Below are 20087 nucleotides of genomic sequence, written 5' to 3' on the forward strand. Positions count from 1 at the left end.
CCCAACGGGAGTGGCCGGGAGGAGGAGTCGGTAATCCCGAAGTCTGCGGCATTCAGAGCGTCCCCGCCACCGGGCTGCACGGAGCCGGCATCTGCCTTCTTTTAAAATCCATTCTACTACCTTCGGTGGCCGCGCGGGGCTGGGCCACATGGTCCTCCCTTGCAGCCAGTCAGCTGTGAGCAGCAGATGGGACCATTTGCATTTTTCTTTTTATATTTTTTACTCCGACCGGCAAATTAAAAGAGTTAGGAAAACACACACACGCACACGCACACGCACACAACACCTACATCCTCATTGTTTGCCTAACACGTAAACGTGGTTTCAACTGCTGGATCGGGCTTCCCTGACCTTCACACGCCACACCCCTTGCAAGTCCCCGGGACTTCAGAGAATGCCCGAGGGGTAGGTTTCGGGTCGGCCAACTTGCAACCCACGGCGCCCGGAGCAGGAGGGGAGGGGAGGGGAGGGGAGGCTGGGCTCGGCCCCCGCCCAGCGCGCGGGGGGCTCGTGACCGCGGACACCCCGCGGCCGCTCCGTGCTCGGGGCTGCGAGCGCGCGCTCCGGAGCCTCGGCCGCGTCCGCCTCAAACACCCCGAAACTTTCGGGCTGCGAGGCTCGGCTCGGCTCGGGCTCCCCCCCCCCGGGGGGCGGCCCCCCCGCCCGGGGCAGTGGCCAGGGCCGGCGTCTCCCGCGCCCCCGCCGGGCTGCAGGCGGGCCGGGCCGGGGCCCCCCGGAGGGGGTGGGGTGCGGGGTCCCGGCGCCCCCAGGTCTTTGTGCGCATCGCGGCGCGGGAACCCCCGCCCGGAGGGGAGGGGAGGGGAGGGGAGGGCCACGGCCGGGCTGCCACCCACCGGGCAGGGACGCGGGCGCGAGGGGAGGAGACGCCTCGCACAGTCGCCGTCCCGCGGAGGGGCAAAAAAAAAAAAAAAAAAAAAAAAAAAAGTGGAAAAAGAGGCTTTTCAGGTCCAACTCCTCGGGGCTGGGCCACCGCGCTGGGAGCCATGGCTCGCGGGGGGCGGCCACGCGGCGCGCAGGCACGTTGCCGGCCGCGCTGCCCCGGGGCGCGCCGTGGGTCCGCGGCCCCCGCCCCGCCCCGCCCCCGCCCCCGCCCCGCGCGGGCCCACGTGCAGCGGCGCCCGACGAGCGCGGGGCCGGCGGGTCCCCGGGGCGCGCCCCAGCCCCAGCCCCAGCCCCCGCCCCCGCCCCAGCCCCCGCCGCCGCCGGTCCCGCGTGTGCCCCGCTGAGGGGGAGGGGAGGGGCGGGCGGGGTGGGGGCGGAGGGGTTGTGGTTCCACTGCAGCGGGGGCTCCTGTGTCCTTGTGCGGAAATGACACACGGAGTCCCGTCACGTCACGCGAGAGCGCAGCGCACGGACACACACAAAGAGGGGAAAATACACGGCGCCCTCCCGCCGCCCCCAGCGCCTCCCGGGCCGCGCCGCCCGCCCCCGCCCCCGGCCCGCGCCCCCCACCCCCCCACCCCCACGTGGCGCCCGGCCTCGGCGCGGGCCGCTCGGCGAAGTACACAACTCGCGCCCCAGGTGAGTGCGGCGCGGACCGGGCTGCGGCGCCCGTGCCGGGGCGGGGGCGGGGGCGGGGGCGGGGGCGGGAGCGGGGGCCGCGGCCGGGGCGGCGGGAGCCGGGGCAGGGCCGGGCAGGGGGCGCGCAGGGGGCCGCCCGGAGCGCGCCCGCCGGGAGCGGCGCCCCCACCCCCCCGCGGGCCGGGCCGGGCCGGGCCGCCGGGGCCCCACGGGCTCGCCGCGCCCATTGTGCCGCGCGCCCCTTTGTGCCCGCTCGGAGCGCGGAGCGCGGCGGCTCCATGGCGTTCGGGCAGCGCGCGCCGGCGGGCGGGGGGACGCGGAGTGGAACGGCCCGCGCCGCCACCGCCGCCACCGCCGCCACCGCCGCCACCGCCGCCGCCGCCGCCGCCCCACTCGCGCCGTGCGCGGGCCCCGCACCCCCGCCCGGCGCCGCGATGGAGCGGCCGCGGCGGCCGGAAGGCTCGGCGGAGCCGGCGCTGGGCTCGGCGGGGCTGCGGCGGGGCTCGCGGCTCGGCGTGTGCGAGGGGGTGTCGGGGCGGGCGCAGGGGGCGGGGACTGGAGGGCGCCGCCGAGCGGGGAGCCGGAGGCCGGAGGAGCCCCCGTTCGCAGGGACGCTGCCTCCCGAGTCTGCAAATGGAGCTGGGCCGGCGGCGGCGGCGGCCGGGAGCGGGCGGGCACGGGCCCCGCCGCCAGGGGGCGCAGCACCCCCCCCCCCCCCCCCCCCCCCGGGCCGTCCACGGCGCGGTTCGCGCTTCCCGCTGCCCGGGAGCTGGAGGCGGGCCCGGCGCCCTGGGTGTGCGCACCCGGCCTGGCGCGAGGCCTTCCCGGCCCCGCGGGGTGCAGCCCGGGCGCCCGCCGCTGCTCGCCGCCCCCTTCCCTCTCGCTGCAGACGCGGGTTCCCACGCAGGCTTTGCCCTCGCCCGGCCGCGAGCTGGGCTGCAGCTCCCCCGGGGCGGCCTTGGCTCTGCTTTATTTAACGAGGTGTTTGTACGGGGGTGAGAGGGCGGCGGCCCAGGTGGCCCGGCTGGGACCCTGTCCCCCCCCCCCCCATCCCGCACCGGCTACCGGGCGAGGTGCACGGGGCGCGGCTGCTAATGTTCAACTTCCCAAAGGGACTTGTGACGGGCCGCCGCGCCGGGGAGCTGTGGCTGCGGGAAACTGAGGCCAGGGAGTGAGCTCTCCGCCGGCTGGGGTGTCTGAGAGAGGAAAGGAGGAGGTTCTTTTGTTATCCGCACCCCCACCCCCTCGGTTTTTGTTCTGTTTTGGTTAATCACCCGTCCGTAGCTCACGGTTTCATATCACCCTAGAGGACCCCGCCAGGCCCTCGCCCTCCCTGCAGAGGCGCCTGCACACTCCTGCGTCCTCCCCGCGTTGCATCCCCAGCCACTAACCCGGTGCCTGATGGTGCAGTAGGTGCTCAGTAAACACTTGCCAAAGGAGTGGAGAGCCTCTTGGGTTCCACAAGGAGGCCGGGGCCGGTGCAGCCCACCCCTGCCCGGGGGTCCCCTGGGGTCCGCGTGGCCCTTGAAATGAGATTCACGGATCAAACCAGAGCATTTAATATCGGTCACGTAAAAACTCCCACCACTGAATGTGGGGTTTTTTTTTTTTTTTTTAATATGTACTTACTTATTTTACTGGAGACACCTATTCCCTCCATGAAGTAATGTAACAAAAGTTTTATGACCTTCCCTTTAGTTACAGCAAAGAAGAGGGACCAGTTAGGACCTAGTAGGATGATCATCCCAATAACCTGTTGATGGGTGTACCACGTTGCCCCGTTTATCAATACCGTCCCCCTTTTGGTCACTTCCAGGTTCCTAAGCATCCTTTGCAGGAGCGGAGGAATTGCAGAGTGTGTAATAATTACGAAGAGAAAAATTAGAATCAACCCTGACAGATTTGATTAGGTGAAAATGTAATCTCTGCATCACGTCCCACCTGCCGCTTTTTAGAACTGACTGAAAAAAAAAAAAAGCCCCTGAAGCAATGAGGAAGGAAACAAGAAGCTTTTATGAATTGAATTGACACCACGATGAAAAATCTGGGGATGTGTCTTTTAAATACCTCAGAATTTTATAATGGAGAAACACAAGAAGGTTGCTAGCCAACCAGCAAAAATAACTTGGTGTTTAGTGTATGGGAGGTTGGGGTGTAGCGTTTTTTTTTTCCTGGCACCTGATTGTGATGACAGGTGGTGAATTATAGTTGCTCCCCTTATTATTCATTGTGCTACTTGCCGGCTAAAGGAAGTTTGGGGAATTATTTGTAGAATTGATCTTCTGGTTGATGGGGCTTTGTATCCTCCCCTTGCTGGTGGTTACAGGGATGTATATATGTGGTTATCTTTCACAGAACTGTGCACCCCTCCCCCCAGAGAGGAAATCTTACTGTATGATATAGATATATATATTTAGGATTTTATTTATTTATTTGAAAAGGAGAGAGAACACAAGCAGGGGGAGAGGCAGATGGAGAAGCAGACTCCCCACTGAGCAGGGAGCCCAATGTGGGGACTTGATTCCAGGACCCTGGAATCATGACCCAAGCTGAAGGAAGATGCCCAACCAGCTGAGCCACCCATGTGCCCCAGTGTTTTTGTTTTTTTAAAGATTTTATTGATTTGAGAGAGAGCACAGAGGAAGAGGGAGAAGGAGAAGTAGGCACCTCGCTGAGCAGAGAGCCAGATGCAATGCGGGACTCGATCCCGGGGCCCTGGGATCATGACCTGAGCCAAAGGCAGATGCTTAACCAACTGAGCCACCCAGGTGCCCCTTAATAAGATTTAATGTCACGTAAAAACACCCCCCCCCCAAATGGGTTATTTTATGTGCTTTGTGAGCATCACTTTGGTCTTGTTGTTTCTTTCCCCGTTCAGATTGGACAGTTGTTCTTGCGCCCCCCCCCCCCCCCACCTTCCCCAGTATTTCTTGCAACATTATTTCAGCTCAGAGCTCATGTGGTTTCTGGAACTAGCTGCCACACATGACCCCCACATGCCATGCTAAGAGTGCTCCGTGCTGGCATCGGGCCTTCCATATGTCAAACAGGAGAGGTGCTATTTTACTTGGAGTGGTGGTTCATGCCTGGCGTGTTAGTCACTAAGTGATCGGACCTTTTACTTTTGTTTTACTTACTAATTTATTAAAAGATTTTATTTATTTATTTGACTGAGAGAGCGCACAAGCAGGGGGAGTGGCAGGGAGAGGGAGAGGGAGAAGCAGACTCCTGGCCGAGTAGGGAGCCTGACATGGGGCTCGGTCCCAGGACCCTGGGATCATGACCTGGGCCGAAGGCAGACGCTTAACTGACTGAGCCCCCAGCCGCCCCCGAGTGATTGTTTTAGCGCTGAGTTTTTCTCAGCAGCTCACCTGGTAACCTGCCCACACCTCCTTTTCAATCCAGCTTGAAACACGGGTTTTGAAGTCAACCCTCTTAGTTTTTTGTTCTCTACCAGTGGCCCCGCTCCTCTCATTTTCAGTATCAGTGGGCAGTGAAATGCAGTTGCATCAGTATCTATAAGGGCACTGATTGCTCAGTTTGAATAAATTACTTATTGGTTAAATTTTTAAGTTTTTATTTATAGGAGTCCTGTCTCCACCCAACCTGGGGCTCAAGCTCACACCCCGGAGCTGGAGAGTCACCTGCTCCTCCAGTGGAGCCGGCCAGGGGCCGTGGGTTTGAGCATGGAAGCTGGTGAATGGAAGGCCGGAGGCTTGGGCTTGGGGGGGTATTTACACCAGACTCTGCCCCACCTCTAATTAGCTCATGTGGTCACAAGACCATGCACTCGAAAAAGTGGGAAGTACAGAGCAAACTCAGCTTGTACCTCCTAGGAAAATTAGTCACCACTGTACAGTCAGTCACATGGGTGACTGCTGGGGTGTGCTGGCCCTCTTTTCCTCCTTGAGCCCCAGCTTCTGGGTGCCCAGGTTAAAGTTGTAAGTCTGGCGCCTCTTACAGGTTGATGTCTGAGGAAGGGACCCCTCCTGGGCCCCACGAAGGTGCTAACGGTAACGGCCTAGCCATGGCCTAGCCGAGGAGGGCGTCACGCGCAGTCACGCTCAGGCCGGACCGCAGGCAGGCATGCTGGAAGACGTGGTTGTGCTCTAAGGAAGGCAGCAACAATTACAGCTCTAGAACACTCGGGGGAAAATTGCCCTGGTTTTTGCGAGGACTGGTATTTTTCAGACTGCATTTGCAGATGTGTCTAAAAATAAAAACAAATTGCAAACATGTCCTGCAAGTCCCAGGGGCAGGATGCCACTGCCAAGAGGGCCGAGTTCTGAGAGCCCCAGGACTCCCAGCCGGTCCTGTAAACGCAGAGACCCGAGCCCCGCAAGAGCAGATGGCATGGGAACATTCCTTCTGTCCTTAGGGAGAGTATTTTATTTGATTTCATCCCCTTCCAGTTAGTTTTGCTGTGCCTTTTATTTAAAAGAAAAATTACTAAACTTTTATTTTAAGTTACTAAACTTTTAAAAGCTTTGAGCCATATTAATTTTGCAGCTTTAAAATATATCCACTGTTAAGATGACTCTGAAAATCTTTTCTTTTTTTTTTTTAAAGGTTTATATCGGATAACATTCACTAAATGCAATGTGCCAGTCATTTTCTCCTTTGTAGTTTTTGCAAAAATTCTCGGGGTAGTGTAGTGTGTTGAGCTCCATTTTACAGAAGAACCAGGGCCTGGTAAGCAACTTGTCCCGGGTGTTAATAAGCTGAACAGAGGCGGAGCCAGGGTTTTAACCCGAATCTTTCTAACCCTAGAGTTCAGTAGGGAATTCCCTTTTCTTCGGGATCAGCTGCACTTGTCCCTACTCTGGTGGTCCAAGGGCCCATCTGGCCAGGTGGCTTGCTCAGCATCAGAGCCCAGCCTGCAAACCGGCGCTCAGTGGGAAGGCAGGAGGCAGAGTGTGGGATGGCCCTGCCCCATTTGGTCCAGCTCTTTCTGGAAGGCTCCAATGAGGAGCCTGAGTCCACCCTGCTCCCTTCCCTCTTTTTGCTTTCTCTAATGCCTTCTCCGCTGCTATCCCTGCTTCTCCACCTGCAAAATCAGAGGGCTCTTGTGAGGATTCCGTGGGTTAATATGTAAAACAGACCGAGGAGCCAGCACTGCAGAATGTGAGCTGTTGTCCTCCTTTCCTGTGCTTAATTTTTAAAGTCGATTTGACAGGGGCGCCTGGGTGGCTCAGTCAGTGACCTTTGGCTCAGGTCATTGATCCCAGGATCCTGGGATCGAGCCCCCACCTGGGGCTCCCTGCCCTGCGGGGAGTCTGCTTCTCCCTCTCCCTCTGCCCCCACCCCCCACTCATGTTCTCGCTTGCTCTGCTCCCTCTCACTCTCTCTCTCTCTCAAATACATACACTTGGGGGCTCCCTGGGTGGCTCAGCGGTTTAGCATCTGCCTTTGGCTCAGGGTGTGATCCCAGGGTCCCGGGATCGAGTCCCGCGTCAGGCTTCCCACAGGGAGCCTGCCTCTCCCTCTGCCTATCTCTGCCTCTCTGTGTCTCTCAGGAATAAATAAATAAAATCGTAAAAAAAAGATACATACACTTAAAAAATAAATAAAATCACTATGACGAGTGTCACAAAGTCAGATCAGTTGTGACGGCTGTGAAAGGGATGAGGTGAGTTTTTGTTAGACCATAAACTTTTTAAGTCCTGAGTGTGTCTTCCGCAGGTTACCTCGGAACGGATCCGAGCGTATTTCCTCGGCGTTAGCCTTTGTGTGAGGCGACACTGTTGAGCCACCGGCTGCGGGGTCTCCGGCTCCCAGCCCAGGGCTCTTCTGGGCCTCACGTTCTCAAGCAGCCCTTCCGCCGGGGAGAGTTGGCCTCCCTGCTCTGGAAACGGGCCTTGGGAGGTGCGGAGGATCCCATCGGGGCCGCAGGGGCCTGGTCTTCCGGACCACACCTCAGCCCGGTGGCCAGCGCCGCGTTCGGCGGCCGTTTCCGAGGGAGAGGGCCGGAGTCCTGAGTCAGCTGGCTGCGCCCCGAACCCCGAGGTTTCAGGAAGCCCAAGTACTTCCCATTTCTGGGCCGCTGCTGGTCCTGTGCGAGCCCTGGCCGGCCGCAGGCCCTGGCGCCTCCCTGCTCCCACGGGCGCAGATTCTCCGGGAGGAACGTGCTGGAGAGGACCCCTGGCCACTCCCAGCCCCGGCTGAGCAGCACGGGAGCGCGTTGTCCTTTGCACACCTGTGGGACACTCAGGGAGGAGACCGTGCCCCTGTAAAGGCAGTGGGGCTTTGGCAAGGAGTCCCCACCCCAGGTCACCCCCGCTCTCCCTGCTGTGGCTTGTGTTCAGCTCTCAACAAGGATTCCCCAAGTCAGGTCCTTATTACCCACCTGAACCAGCGCCCTCAGCACACCTTCCCTTCTCTGGCTCAGCCGCTCCTCAGCTCTGCAGACCTCCCGACCTGCCCTCTCCCCTCTACGTCCCGCTGCTTGTCCCTGCAGCCAGGCCCCTCAGAGCAGGCCTCTGCTTGCCCAGTTGGGGCCAGTTTTGAGGAGTTGGGAGGAGGATCCCAGAGGCGGGTCTTAACATCTCTCGGACACCAGAGAACAGGCTGAAGAAAGGGCCACGTTTAACAGTTGTCATGCAGAGCACAGAAACCCCGAAAGGGAGGCCCCTGCCCTGGTGAACTTGCTAAGCTTCCGGCCAGTCCACTGGTTTCCCCAGCCAGCCACAAACCCTCCAGTGACCTGGCCTTCCATCCCTGATTCAGAAGACCGTGCTCTGGTTTTTTGGTCTTGTTGGGTTTTTTTTTTTTTTTTTTTCTTCCCATAAAATTGGCCTTATTTTGAAAACCCTTCAAGTATCGGGCAAATCTCCGAGCCTATAATATACCCGCTAGGAAATGACATTTCCTTATGGTTCAGAACTGATCTCTTCACCTTCTTATTCACACCCAGGCTTATGAGCTGAGACTTTTTCCTAGTCTCTCCTCCCTACACTGAGGAGCATTTTCTACCTTCAGAGGCAATAATTCAGAGACAGTTATGAAATGAAAGGTTTTTCCTGATTTGTCAGTTGTTCTCTCGTTTCTTAGATTATCAGCATTTTAAATGTTTAAAAGTTAAAATGATTTGATCTTACATAACTAGCATCTAGTTGTTTGTAGGCCTAAGTTAGAATATAGCCTGGGCCTGTGCTGTTTTCATATTGTAATACTTCTTATTTTTTCATTTTTGAAAGTTTCTTTTTCATTTTCAAAGAACTGGATGCCCACTGTAGAACATTTGGAAAATAGAAGGAAATATTACGAAAAAAAATCATCCATAATCTCCTAATTGGAGGTGATTAACATTTTGGCATATTTCCTTCCAGCTGCTTTATGGCAGTTTTTAATTACGCAGTTGACATATCCCCAGCGAACTTTGAAGTATGTTATTATTGACTGGGTTGGCCCTGTAATGAACAATTGATTTTGAATCTTTACACATAATTTAATGCTCAGCTCTTCTGTCAATTGAGGTGTCGAATTCGTGTGTTGAGAAAATGTGTGGAAGTTGACTTCCTAACTTTGTATAATGGAAATAACAATGGTGATCTGTGGGGAATCTCATTCCAGGTCACATTCAGTTTGTTGTCTCTCCCACTTTCTCTGTAACTTTTGTGTTTATCAGTAAATAATAACAGCTGATGGCTGTGGAGGGCTTCTGCACCAGGATTTCCACCCTCAGGCTAACACTCATTCCTGCCTGCGCTTGGCCTGAGATCCTCTGCCTTCCTCAGTGTGGCCGCTGCACATCAGAACTTCCAAGTGCCTGAGGCTCCGCAGGTGACAGAAGGATTTGGGTATAGGCCCTTATAAGCAGAAGGTGATGAGAAAGATCAAGATTTGCCCAGCTAAACATTGACAAAGTTTTTCTTTTCTTTTTCTTTTTCTTTTTTTTAAAGATTTTATTCACCTATTCATGAGAGACACAGAGACACAGGCAGAGACACAGGCAGAGGGAGAAGCAGGCTCCATGCGGGAGCCGGAGGTGGGGCTCGACCCCGGGACCCTGGGGTCACGCCCTGGGCCAAAGGCAGATGCTCAACGGCGGCGGAGCCACCCAGGCGTCCCTTACAAAGTTATTTTCAAAGTAGATTCTTTCTCCCCCTAGAATTTGCTTTAATGTTATTTCTCTCCTCTACCCACCCTGCAAAAGAGAAAAGTCTGGTAAGTATATGTCAGAGCTGGAAATTATTTGTATCCAGGTTGCAAAACGGTGAGCATCGGTGGGCTGCGCAGCTGTGGCAGGCGGCCCGTGTTTACTAGATTTGAGTGAGTTATGGTTGTTATGGAAACCCTAATGTAATATCTCCGAACCTTGGGGTTCTGAGTGCTCTTTCCTTCCTGTTACTTTTATCTTACAGTGTTGACCCATCCTCCCCTCTGACAGAGGTTCCCAGAGTCCCGTCTTCCTTATCCAGGCCCTCTGTCTCTACTTGGATTGCTTGCGATCAGTCCCTGTAAAGAAGTTGTGTGGTCCGTCGTCCCCTGCAGAGGACAGTGCCCCCGCTGGCACACAGTGGGGGGTGTGCTCCCCAGAGCCCCGGGCAGGGAGGCTTGAGCATGTTCCCAGCCTTCCTGAGCCTGGGATCCCAGACGTGGGAAACGAGATGGTCTCCAAGGTCCTTTTTGTCTCTAAAAGCGTGCCTCAGTTTCCAAACGTGTAAAATGAGACCAACAGGAGTCCCTACCTCATAGGATTGTTAGAGAAGTTAGTTTACTGTAAAGTTCTTTCCACGCGGCATCTTCTACACAGTGTAAAGTATGGATTCTCCTCTGAGCGTGCAGGGCAGTGGGGAGAGGGGTCCCAGAGAATGGCATAGTGCACCTGCACCCCGGGAGCTGGCCCCAATGGGCACAGGGGGCCGCCCCTCTAGTGCCCTCAGCCCTACCTGTACACGGGGCGCTCCTTCCCCACGGAAGCACACTACCGTGGCCCTCACCGTCCCCTCCCAGAGAAGCTACTCACTCTGGGTCCTTGTCACCCAGTCTGCTTCCGGGGGGAAGCAGTTTCTAGTTTCTAGAAACTAGTTCAAAGTTTCTAGTTCAAACTAGAAAAAACAGTGATAGAGGAGTTTCCATGATACATTAAGTGGAAAAAGAAGGAACAGGATCCTAAACCTTCCAGTTCCAGCATCTCTTTATATGCTGAAAAAAATCACTGAAGACCCCAAGAGCCTTGGCTTATATGGGTTATATCTGTCAATATTTACTGTGCTGGAAGTAAAATGGAGGGGCGCCTGGGTGGCTCAGTCGGTTGGGCATCCGGGTCATGGTTTTCGCTCAGGTCGTGATCTCGGGGTCGTGGCATTGAGCCCCATGTTGGGCTCCGTGCTTAGTGCAGAGTCTGCTTAGGATTCTCTCCCTCTGTGTCTCCCCCCTGCTTGCATGCTTTCTCTCTCTCTCTAAATAAAGGAATAAATGAAAGTCTTTAAAAAAAATTTTTTTAAAGAAATTAAAATGGAGAAGTGTTTAAATATTTGTTAAATCATTTAAAAACAGGGACCCCTGGGTGGCTCCGCAGTTGAGCGCCTTCCTTTGGCCCAGGGCGTCATCCTGGAGTTCTGGGATCCAGTCCCACATCGGGCTCCCTGCAGGGAGCCTGCTTCTCCTTCTGCCTATGTCTCTGCCTCTCTCTCTCTCTCTGTGTGTCTCATGAATAAATAAAATCTTTTAAAAAGTCATTTAAAAACAACCATAATATTAAGGTAGTGTCAATAATAAAATATTATTTTAATGGATTAATATTTTATGAAAGGTAACTATTATTAATTTATGAAAGGTAACATTAATATTTTAATGAAAGGTAACTATTCTTCCCCTCCAAAGAAAAAATCTTAGTGAAAAGATTGGTATTGTTTATGTTCCTTTTTTTTTTTTTTTTTAAAGATTTTATTTTGGGCAGCCCGGGTGGCTCAGCGGTTTAGCACCTGCCTTCAGCCCAAGGTGTGATCCTGGAGACCCAAGATCGAGTCCCATGTCGGGCTCCCTGCATGGAGGCTGCTTCTCCCTCTGTGTCTCTGCCTCTCTCTCTCTCTCTCTGTGTGTCTCTCATAAAGATAAAATCTTAAAAAAAAAATTTATTTTTAAAGTCATCTCTACACCTGATGTGGGACTTGAACTCACAACCCCGAGATCAAGAGTCACAGGCTCGGCTGACTGAGCGAGCCAGGCGCCCCTGTGCTGTTTACGTTCTTGGCAACTCTCTTGAATATCGGACCTCATAGAAGACAGCTGAATTTGCCTGTCGGCCTCGGAGGTCAGTCTTTTGCAAAATACCATGTCCTGTAGCCTCTGGAAAGCTCTCCTCCGCGGGAGAGGAAAGGGGCAGCGAGAGCGCAGTGGGTATAAAAACCGTTCTCATCTCACGGAACCCTTCCAAGGGTCTTGAATATACTCGTAAACTGGCTTTCCGAAAAGAAAAAAAAAAGAAAAGACCAAGCTGATTTTCAAAATGTCCAATGTCCGTGGTGTCAAGGCTGCGGCTGCGGCCCAGGTGCAGGCGCCGACCGGTCCCCCTGCGGCAGGACCGCCCCCGAGCACCCCAGCACCCCAGCACCCCAGCACCGGCCGCGCTTGCCCAGAGGCTCCTGGGGACCCGGGGACAGTGGGCTTTTAAGCCGCATGTCCTTTTGTACTTCGGGATTTTGTTTCTGGTGCCTTCGGTTCTCCAGTCCAAAGGGAGGGAGGGGAAAAAAAAAGGACTTCAAGCGTCTTCCCTTCTTAAGGTGAGCTCCCCAAATGGGCATCGATGGCCTGTAATTCGTGAACCTTCTCCCCGTTTGCATTTCTCTGTGGCATCTCCTGGAATCGTTCTGTCCCAGGGGCGCTGGTTCCTGCTCGTTGCCCCCCAGACCCCCGCCTGTCCTCGCAGACGCCCTTGTCCCCCCCCACCCCCCCAGGAGCTGCAGAGGCCCTGCCCATGTAGTGCATCGAAGTGGCCAATCTGAGCAACTTTGCCTTTGTAATTTGATATTCCAGTGGCTAAAGCGTCTTGTTATTTATGTATTTATTTTTTTTGTGTGTGTGTTGTTATTTCTCAACGTTTGGGGAATTACCCTCCCTTTTTGTGCTTCTTGTGAACGGGAGGCTTCTCTGCCGGGGTCATCCCCCCCCCCCCAAAGTCGAACACTGCCCGTCTGGCTCCGGGCAGGAGAGCAGAGGCTCTGAGGCATTTTAATAAAATCACATACACTCTTCCGAGCTGTGCAACATTGAAACCTTTCTGTACCCATGACAGTCACTTAGCCTGAGGCTTCCTAGGCTGCTTGGTTTAAAAAAAAGAGAAAGAAATGAACATTTTCAGTAATTAAATTAACCCCTGGAGACTGGCTCCGTTTGAGAGTTCCCCCCCCAAGAGGTCATGGACGTCTTAGAACCTGTGGTATTTTAGCCACAGGTGGCAGCTGGCTGCACGGGGCCCACTGACACTTGTCCCTTTGGGTTTGGCCAGGGGTTTTCGCGGCAGGGGACAGCCACCCACTGGGGGCGAAAGCTGACTCTCCGGGCCATGCGGATGCGTCGTTAAGGTTAAGGCCGCAGTTTGTGAGACGTGGTAAGAGAAATAAGAGCATCCTGGAAAGGAGAGGGTGTGCCGGCGACAGCGCCCCGCAGGCCGGGCGGGTCACAGTCCCAGCGGCCCGGTGGCCGTGCTGGCTGGTGACTCCTGCGTAACCTGCGCTTACGGGAGAAACGGAACTCCTGTGGCAGGCCCGGCGTCCACGCCGCCTGAGCAGCCTTGTCACCATCGTCTGGGCAGGTGGCCGCGTGCGGAGGTAGCAGTGTGCGGCCCTCTCCGGTCCACCCGGCGGGACGCCAACACGGCCACTGTGCCCGCGCGGGGACGCCGGGAAGTGCCCACACGCCCCTCCCGGAGCACCCCTTCTGTACGGTGGGGTACAGTCTGCGCGCTGCATGGGACCGGCTGGTTTTCCAGGTAGCCGCCTGCGAGCGAAGGCAGGTCCGGGTGTTCCGCTGCTGCTGGGCAGAGGGATCCACGGTGGAAACGGGCGCCGGTGCCCATCAGAAGAGCCTTTAACAAAAGAAAAAAAGATTTTATTTATTAATGAGAGACACACAGAGAGGCAGAGACCTAGGCAGAGAGAGAGAGAGGGAGGGAGAGAAGCAGGCTCCCTGCAGGGAGCCCGACATGGGACTGGATCCGGTGTCTCCAGGAGCAGGCCCTAGGCAGGCGCCAAACCGTTGAGCCCCCCAGGGATCCCTCATCAGAAGACCCTTAACAGAAGGAGGAGGATTCGTGATTTCCACTGCAGGTGGCTGAGTGGAGATGCACATAGACTCTTTTTGAACCCTCCTCCTGCCACTTAGCAGCTTGGTGACACTGGACAAGTCACCTGCCTTGTGTCCCCTCTGCCCCTTCGGTATTCGAATAGTATATTTTCATAATCAAAATGATATTTTATTTTTTATTAAGATTTTCCTTATTCATGAGAGAGGCAGAGACACAGGCAGAGGGAGAAGCAGGCTCCCCGCGGGTCCCACGCGGGACCCAATCCCAGGACCCCAAGGTCACGACCTGAGCCCAAGGCAGATGCTCAACCACTGAGCCACCCAGGGGCCCCCAAAATGATAATTTAAAAATAACTTTTTCTGTTTTCATTGGGGTATAGTTGACACATAAGCATTGTCTGTATTTAAGGGGTATGCCCTTGGTTTCTCTATTGGTAAAATTGGGATTAAAATAGCTCTGGGTGAGAGGGCAGCGTCCATGAAGTGGCCGATGCGTCTGGCTCACGGTTTGTGGGCAGCTGATGTCACCGAGGACCCTCGCTCCTGTCCCCGCCGCACGATCAGATGCGTTGTGAGTTCTTCAGGCTTAGCCAGTGGGAGGTTCCCCAGCTTGCCGAGGAGCTGGGCTGCTTTTGCTGGCTGGGTGGGAAGGGGTCCCCGTGCTGTGTGGTCTGGGTTACCTCTGGGCTAACCTAGCATCGCTCACTGGTCCAAGGTGACTCCGGCCCCAAAGCAGTTACCCTCTGGGTGTCTTGATTGCCCAGGAAGCTGGCCACTGGGAGCCTTGCCAGCTCCCCTTCTGGCTTTCTGCGCACCCACGGGTGGCTCAGATGTGTGCTCTTCCTTCCCCAGTTTCTGACATGGGACGGTCAGAAGGCAAGTGCTGTGTTGCGTGGTGTGGGTTGGAGAATACCCTTCCTGCCACCCCCGCAGCCCCAGCCCAGCCCCAGCTCCATGCTGCTCGCTGGGAAAGCGCAGTGGGGTAGATAAAATACTAGATGGCCAGGCTGGCCTTGCTCAGCACTGTGGTTCTTGTGCTGTGGTTTTTTCATCGACACCTGTTTTCCTCCAGGATTTGCTTGTCCTTTTAATGCTGTCTGCTTAGCTGAGTCTTTGTGGTTTCTTTCACCTTGACCCTTTCTTTCCCCCACATAAGCCGTCCGCCTTCTCCTCCCTTTCCCACCACTTCTCCCCAGAGAGTAATTTGTTTTGTACGCCGAACCCTGTCTGAGAAGCCGCACTCGGTCCTGCCCGTCTGCTCTGCTGCGTCTCCCCTCTGCTCTTGATTTCAGGGAGTGGGTTCTGGGCCGTGTGGCAGGGTTTCCAAGGGCGGTTGGCAGGCAGGCGAGGCCCTAAGTGCATTCCCTTGGGAAGCCTCCTGTCTGGGCTGCGGGTCCGGACACTTGAACTTCTCCCTGGCATTGGCCACCTTCCTGTCTGCAGACTACACTTTGCCTACCTGCCAGTGCCCCCCCCCTCATACCCCACCCCTGCCCTGGGGGAAGATGTCAAGTTTTTTTCCTTGAATTTAATGGAAATTGTATTTGCTAAGATTCACTGTTGGTAAAATAGCTCTCAGACCTTTGAATCTGACTTACTGTTTTCTCTCAACATCATCTTGTGTGTTACGTTTTTCAGATAGCAGATAATTTGGTAAACAGGAATTATTTTCAGTGTAATCGCACTTTCAAATAAATCTTATATTTTCTTGTGCCTCCGAAAATTAGTCCTGTAGCGATGCCTGTTATAAAGTCATTGTGACACTCTGAGGATAGCACGTCGCATCTAAGCACTATATGTGTGTTGCTGTTAGTGAATTTTGAAGTTGTTATTGCGTGCATAGATCACCTAGACTCGGTCACTGTCTCTTGCACCCCACCCCCTCATTCATCCATCTAGAACAAGGGACCACACACCATCTTTTGGGTATTTGGTAAATAGTTTACTGGACTTTGTAGATAGCATCCCTCTTCCTTCTAGAAATTTCTTAAAAGATACTTCTTAGTCCTGCTCTCCTCTGATGCTTAAGCAAAATGGGAACTTAGTATCTGTAGGCAGCTTAATCAGTCGTGGGAACCGCAACTCAATGGCAATAGTGCAGGCTGTCCGTGTTTTCCAACGTCACTACCTCATTTACTCCTTATACTATTTATGGATGCTGTTATGTAATATGGGGAATCTCAGAGACTTAATGCCACTTGTGATCATGGTGTCCGTTCCATTCTGTCTGGGGCAGTGGGAGTGGGAGTCAGGGCTGCCTCTGCACTGGACCCTGGAGCCCCTACAGTGCCCCTCGCTCTCTTGTGGCGCCCCTGCCCCTTTCCTCTCTCATTCCCTCATCGGTAAGAAGAAGGGTTTGGACCAGATTATGTGGAGCTCGAGAGTTTTAAAAACCCACACTGACTCTTCTTGTTGCTTTGGAAGGAAGGGCTAGACCAGTACCATCCAATAAAAATAGAATGTAAGCCACTTACGTAATTTTAAAATCACCAGTAGCTACATTACAAGAAAAGGTGAAATTAATTTTAATAATAAAGTTTTATTTAGCCCAATAAATCTGACATTGTTTCAACATATAATCAGCATAAAAAAAGATTATCTTACTTTTTTTTGTTTGTTCTGCTACATCTTTGAAATCCAGAGTGTACTTTTATACTTCCAGCACATCTTCATTTGGGCTGGCCACACTTCCAATCCTCAGTAGCCATGTGACTGTTGGCTGCCATCTGGGGCGGCGTGGGTCTTTCTGGAACACCTGGAGTCTCATGACCCGCTCGTGTCCAGAGGAGCCTCGGCCTACATCCTCAGCCAGCCTTTTCATTCTGTGGCTGGAATTTAGAAAGCAGGGACCCACAGGAGATCACCCGAACTTGGGTCTTTTGTAAGACTTGATTTTCTCAAATAACGTTCCCCCCTCGGTCTGAAAGTGACTCTGTTGATGCTTTAAGACGCGTTCTGCGTGAAGTTTCGAGAAGTCCCCCCAGAGGGTGTTCGGGAGGCCTGGCTGCTTCTGAGCGACTGCAGGCAAACACTGAGAGGATGCAGTTTTCCATGATGTGAGGGAACAGTATCAGCTTAACCTTCCATTACCCAGAGCCAGGGTTGGGAGGGGAAGGGAATTTCTTATGGGTATGGAAAATTAAGAAATAAATCAAGCAATAAATCAAGACTTTGTCTTTGTCTTTTCATTTAGTGGAATAGAAGATGAACTCAACTGAATTCAGTGAAGATGTAGAAGAAGGTAAAAAAAAAAGCTTCTTTTTAAAAAGTAATTTTAATTTAATATTTTTTATTAGGTCATACACGATATGGTTAAAAAATATAAAAAGTTACGGAGTGAACAATCAATAGAAAGCCTCCTCTCACGCTTGCTTCCCATCCCCCTCTGCCCGTACTTACCTGCTGTAAATGTCTTATGTATCTTTCCAGAGTTACTTTTTTTAAAGTATCATTTAAAAGATAGTATTTGTTTCTTTCTCTCCATCTCCTGTCTTTCCCCCAAAAAAGACCTTAAAACCAGTTTTGACCAAAAAGTTCTTGCAGGGTCGTTTTACTGTCTAGCACTAACACGGTCAGATAAACATCGCTAGGTTGGAAAGTGCAGTTGTCATGTGACTAGACTCTATTTTCTGAGTGATAGTGTCACAGGGCAGCCCGCAAGTACCCCCCGCTCCGGGAACCCTGCTAATCTCCGAGCGGCCCAGTGGTCTTTCCCACTGAGCCCTATTTCTTCTCTGCCACAGTTCTAAAAAATAACACTGTGAAAGTGGAGACAGAGGCCGAAGATGCTGCCCTGGACTGCTCAGTGAGTTCCAGGTCTTCCGAGAAGCACCCTCTGGACAGCGTCTTCACTGCCCTCCAGGATTCCAGCAAGCGAAAGCAGCCGGGTGGCGATGGCCAGCCTGACTCTGTCCCCAGCGTGAAGAGGCGGCGGCTGATTCCCGAGGTGAGGGCCCAGCCCCTTCCGCCGTTTGCTTGGGCTCTGACCCTCAGATGCGCTCTCTCTCTCTCTCTCTCTCTACTTGTGGGCATCTAGGCGACTGCTAAACCCTTGGGCACGAGAAAGCTTTCATTTCAGCTGTCCCATCCTTGGCTTAAATTTCTAGAAGGTGTCTTTTCTAGCTAGAATTCTTATATATGTCTGGATTCATTATGGGACTAGGGGAGTCTGCACAGTGCAACCTGCTTTTGAGTTCTTTGTTTTGCTTTGCTCCACTTGCTAGGAAGGACTGTTAAGAAAGGCCTACTGCATTTTACACAGTACACACTGTACACAGATTCCTGGAAAAGTTGAGGGTTGGGAGGTCTTTTCCTGAATCAAGCCCATCTTTTATATTAGGAGAACTTGTTCAGTGAATCTTTTTGTAAACAGAATTCTTTTTTTTTTCTTTAAAGATTTTATTTATTTATTCATGAGAAACAGAGAGAGGAGAGAGAGAGAGAGGCAGAGACACAGGCAGAGGAAGAAGCAGGCTGCATGCATGGAGCCCCGGGTCTCCAGGATCACGCCCCGGACTGAAGGCGGTGCTAAACCGCTGAGCCACCCGGGCTGCCCAGCAGAATTCTTTTGTAACATACCTGTTACTCCCTAGCCTATACTTTTATGTATGAATTTACTTTATTTTTCTCATCACCTGCTGGTTACATTGAACTTGACTAAATTTCTTTTTTAAAAAAGAAAACGATTTATTTATTTGAGAGAGAGAGCATGTGCGCTTGCATGCACGAGCAGGAAGGATAGAGGAAAGGGGAGAGAGAATCCTAAGCTGAGCATGGAGCCTCATGCAGGTCCCGATCTCATGAGCCTGAGCTGAAACCGGAAGTTGGACACTTAACCAACTGCACCACCCTGAACTTGGCTAAATTCTAAGAGAGAGAAAGACAACAGAACTGGACATGGTGACCCCCTCTAGCAACCAGCAGTCCAGGTGGGAAACAAGAACAGTTAAGACCAAGGAGAGAGAGGCAGCCTTGGGGTATCGGGGTTCTGGCCTAGGATGCTTCACCTCTGCACCTCCCCATGGACCAGTAGTCTACACCTTAAACTCTTAGAAGGACATTTTCCCAAGCTCTCCAACATAGATTGACAGGCTCTTTGAGAGACCCAGAGAGGAATTCAACTGCTGTCTGACTGTCCAAGAGAGCCCACATTTTCAATCTCATTTTCATTAGCCAGAACACCATGGAGCATCAGCCTGGCACTCTTTGGGTTGTTACTGGTTTGTTTTAAAGAATTAAAACTATTAGGGACACCTGGGTGGCTCAGCGGTTGAGTGTCTGCCTTTGGGTCAGGGTGTGATCTTAGAGTCCCGGGATTGAGTCCCACATTGGGCTCCCTGCAAGGAGCCTGTTTTTCCCTCTGCCTGGGTCTCTGCTTTTCTTTCTCTGTGTCTCTCATGAAAAAATAAATAAAATCTTAAAAAAAAAAAACCAAGAAACTATTAGATGCTAGGGCAAATCCAAATAAATTGGAAGTACATGGATTTTAGAGATTTAGTGAGTGAGTCTTCAATAAGTAAAACTATCATTTGCTATAATAAGCAAAATGAGATTAAGATTCTCACCAGGATTTAAATATGCATGTTTATATTATAATGAGCATCAGCCTACATTCTATATTATGGATCATTGAGTGATACCTTTATTTATTTGAGGTTTTTTTTCCCCAAACAGCTTTTCTTTCCCCCCCTTAAAGATCTATTTTATTTATTTATTTGAGAGAGTGAGTGAGCAGGATTGGAGAGGCGCAGAGGAAGAGGGATTCCCAGACTCCAGAGCCTGATGTCCGGCTCAGTCTCATAACCCCAGGATCACAGCCTGAGCCAAAACCAGAAGTTGGACCCCCAACTGACTGCACCACCTGGGTGCCACCCCCTCAATTATTGAATTATTAAGATATAACTCACATACGATGCAATTCACTAATTTAAGTTGTGCAATTCAGTGGGTTTTTTTGTGTATATTCACAGAGTTTTACAACTATTACTATAATAATGTTTAAGAATATTTTCATCACCCTGCAGAGAACCCCTGTACCCAGTAGCAGTCGCTCCCCATTCCTCTCCTTCAGTGCCTGGCGAGTACTAGTCTACGTTGTCCCTCTGGATTTGTCTATTCTGGACGTTCCATACAAACGGAATCATAGAATATGTGGCCTTTTATGTCTTTCACTTAGCATAACATTTTCAAGGTTCAGCATAACATTTTCAAGGATCATCTGGATGAATTCTTCACTTCTTTTTTATGGCCAAATAATACTCCATCATAAATATGCCACATTTTGTTCATCTGTTCAT

The 20087-nt window shown here is 52.8% G+C and overlaps 1 protein-coding gene across 2 annotated transcripts in view; it reads left to right on the forward strand.

Moving 5' to 3' along the window:
• Nucleotides 1–310: 310 nt before the first annotated feature.
• Nucleotides 311–20087, forward strand: part of BEND3 (BEN domain containing 3) — a 37078-nt gene continuing 17301 nt past the window's right edge. The window contains exons 1-3 of one of the 2 annotated variants that reach the window (XM_077902899.1): nt 311–405; nt 16985–17032; nt 17535–17737. In XM_077902899.1, the coding sequence (XP_077759025.1) occupies nt 16996–17032; nt 17535–17737 (240 nt within the window). In that variant the 5' untranslated portion in view covers nt 311–405; nt 16985–16995. Of the gene's footprint in view, nt 406–1454; nt 1543–16984; nt 17033–17534; nt 17738–20087 lie in introns of those variants that run through there. The other variant, XM_077902898.1, reaches the window with a different exon arrangement.

Source organism: Canis aureus, chromosome 7 (genome assembly GCF_053574225.1).
Source record: "Canis aureus isolate CA01 chromosome 7, VMU_Caureus_v.1.0, whole genome shotgun sequence".
Lineage (NCBI taxonomy): Eukaryota > Metazoa > Chordata > Mammalia > Carnivora > Canidae > Canis > Canis aureus.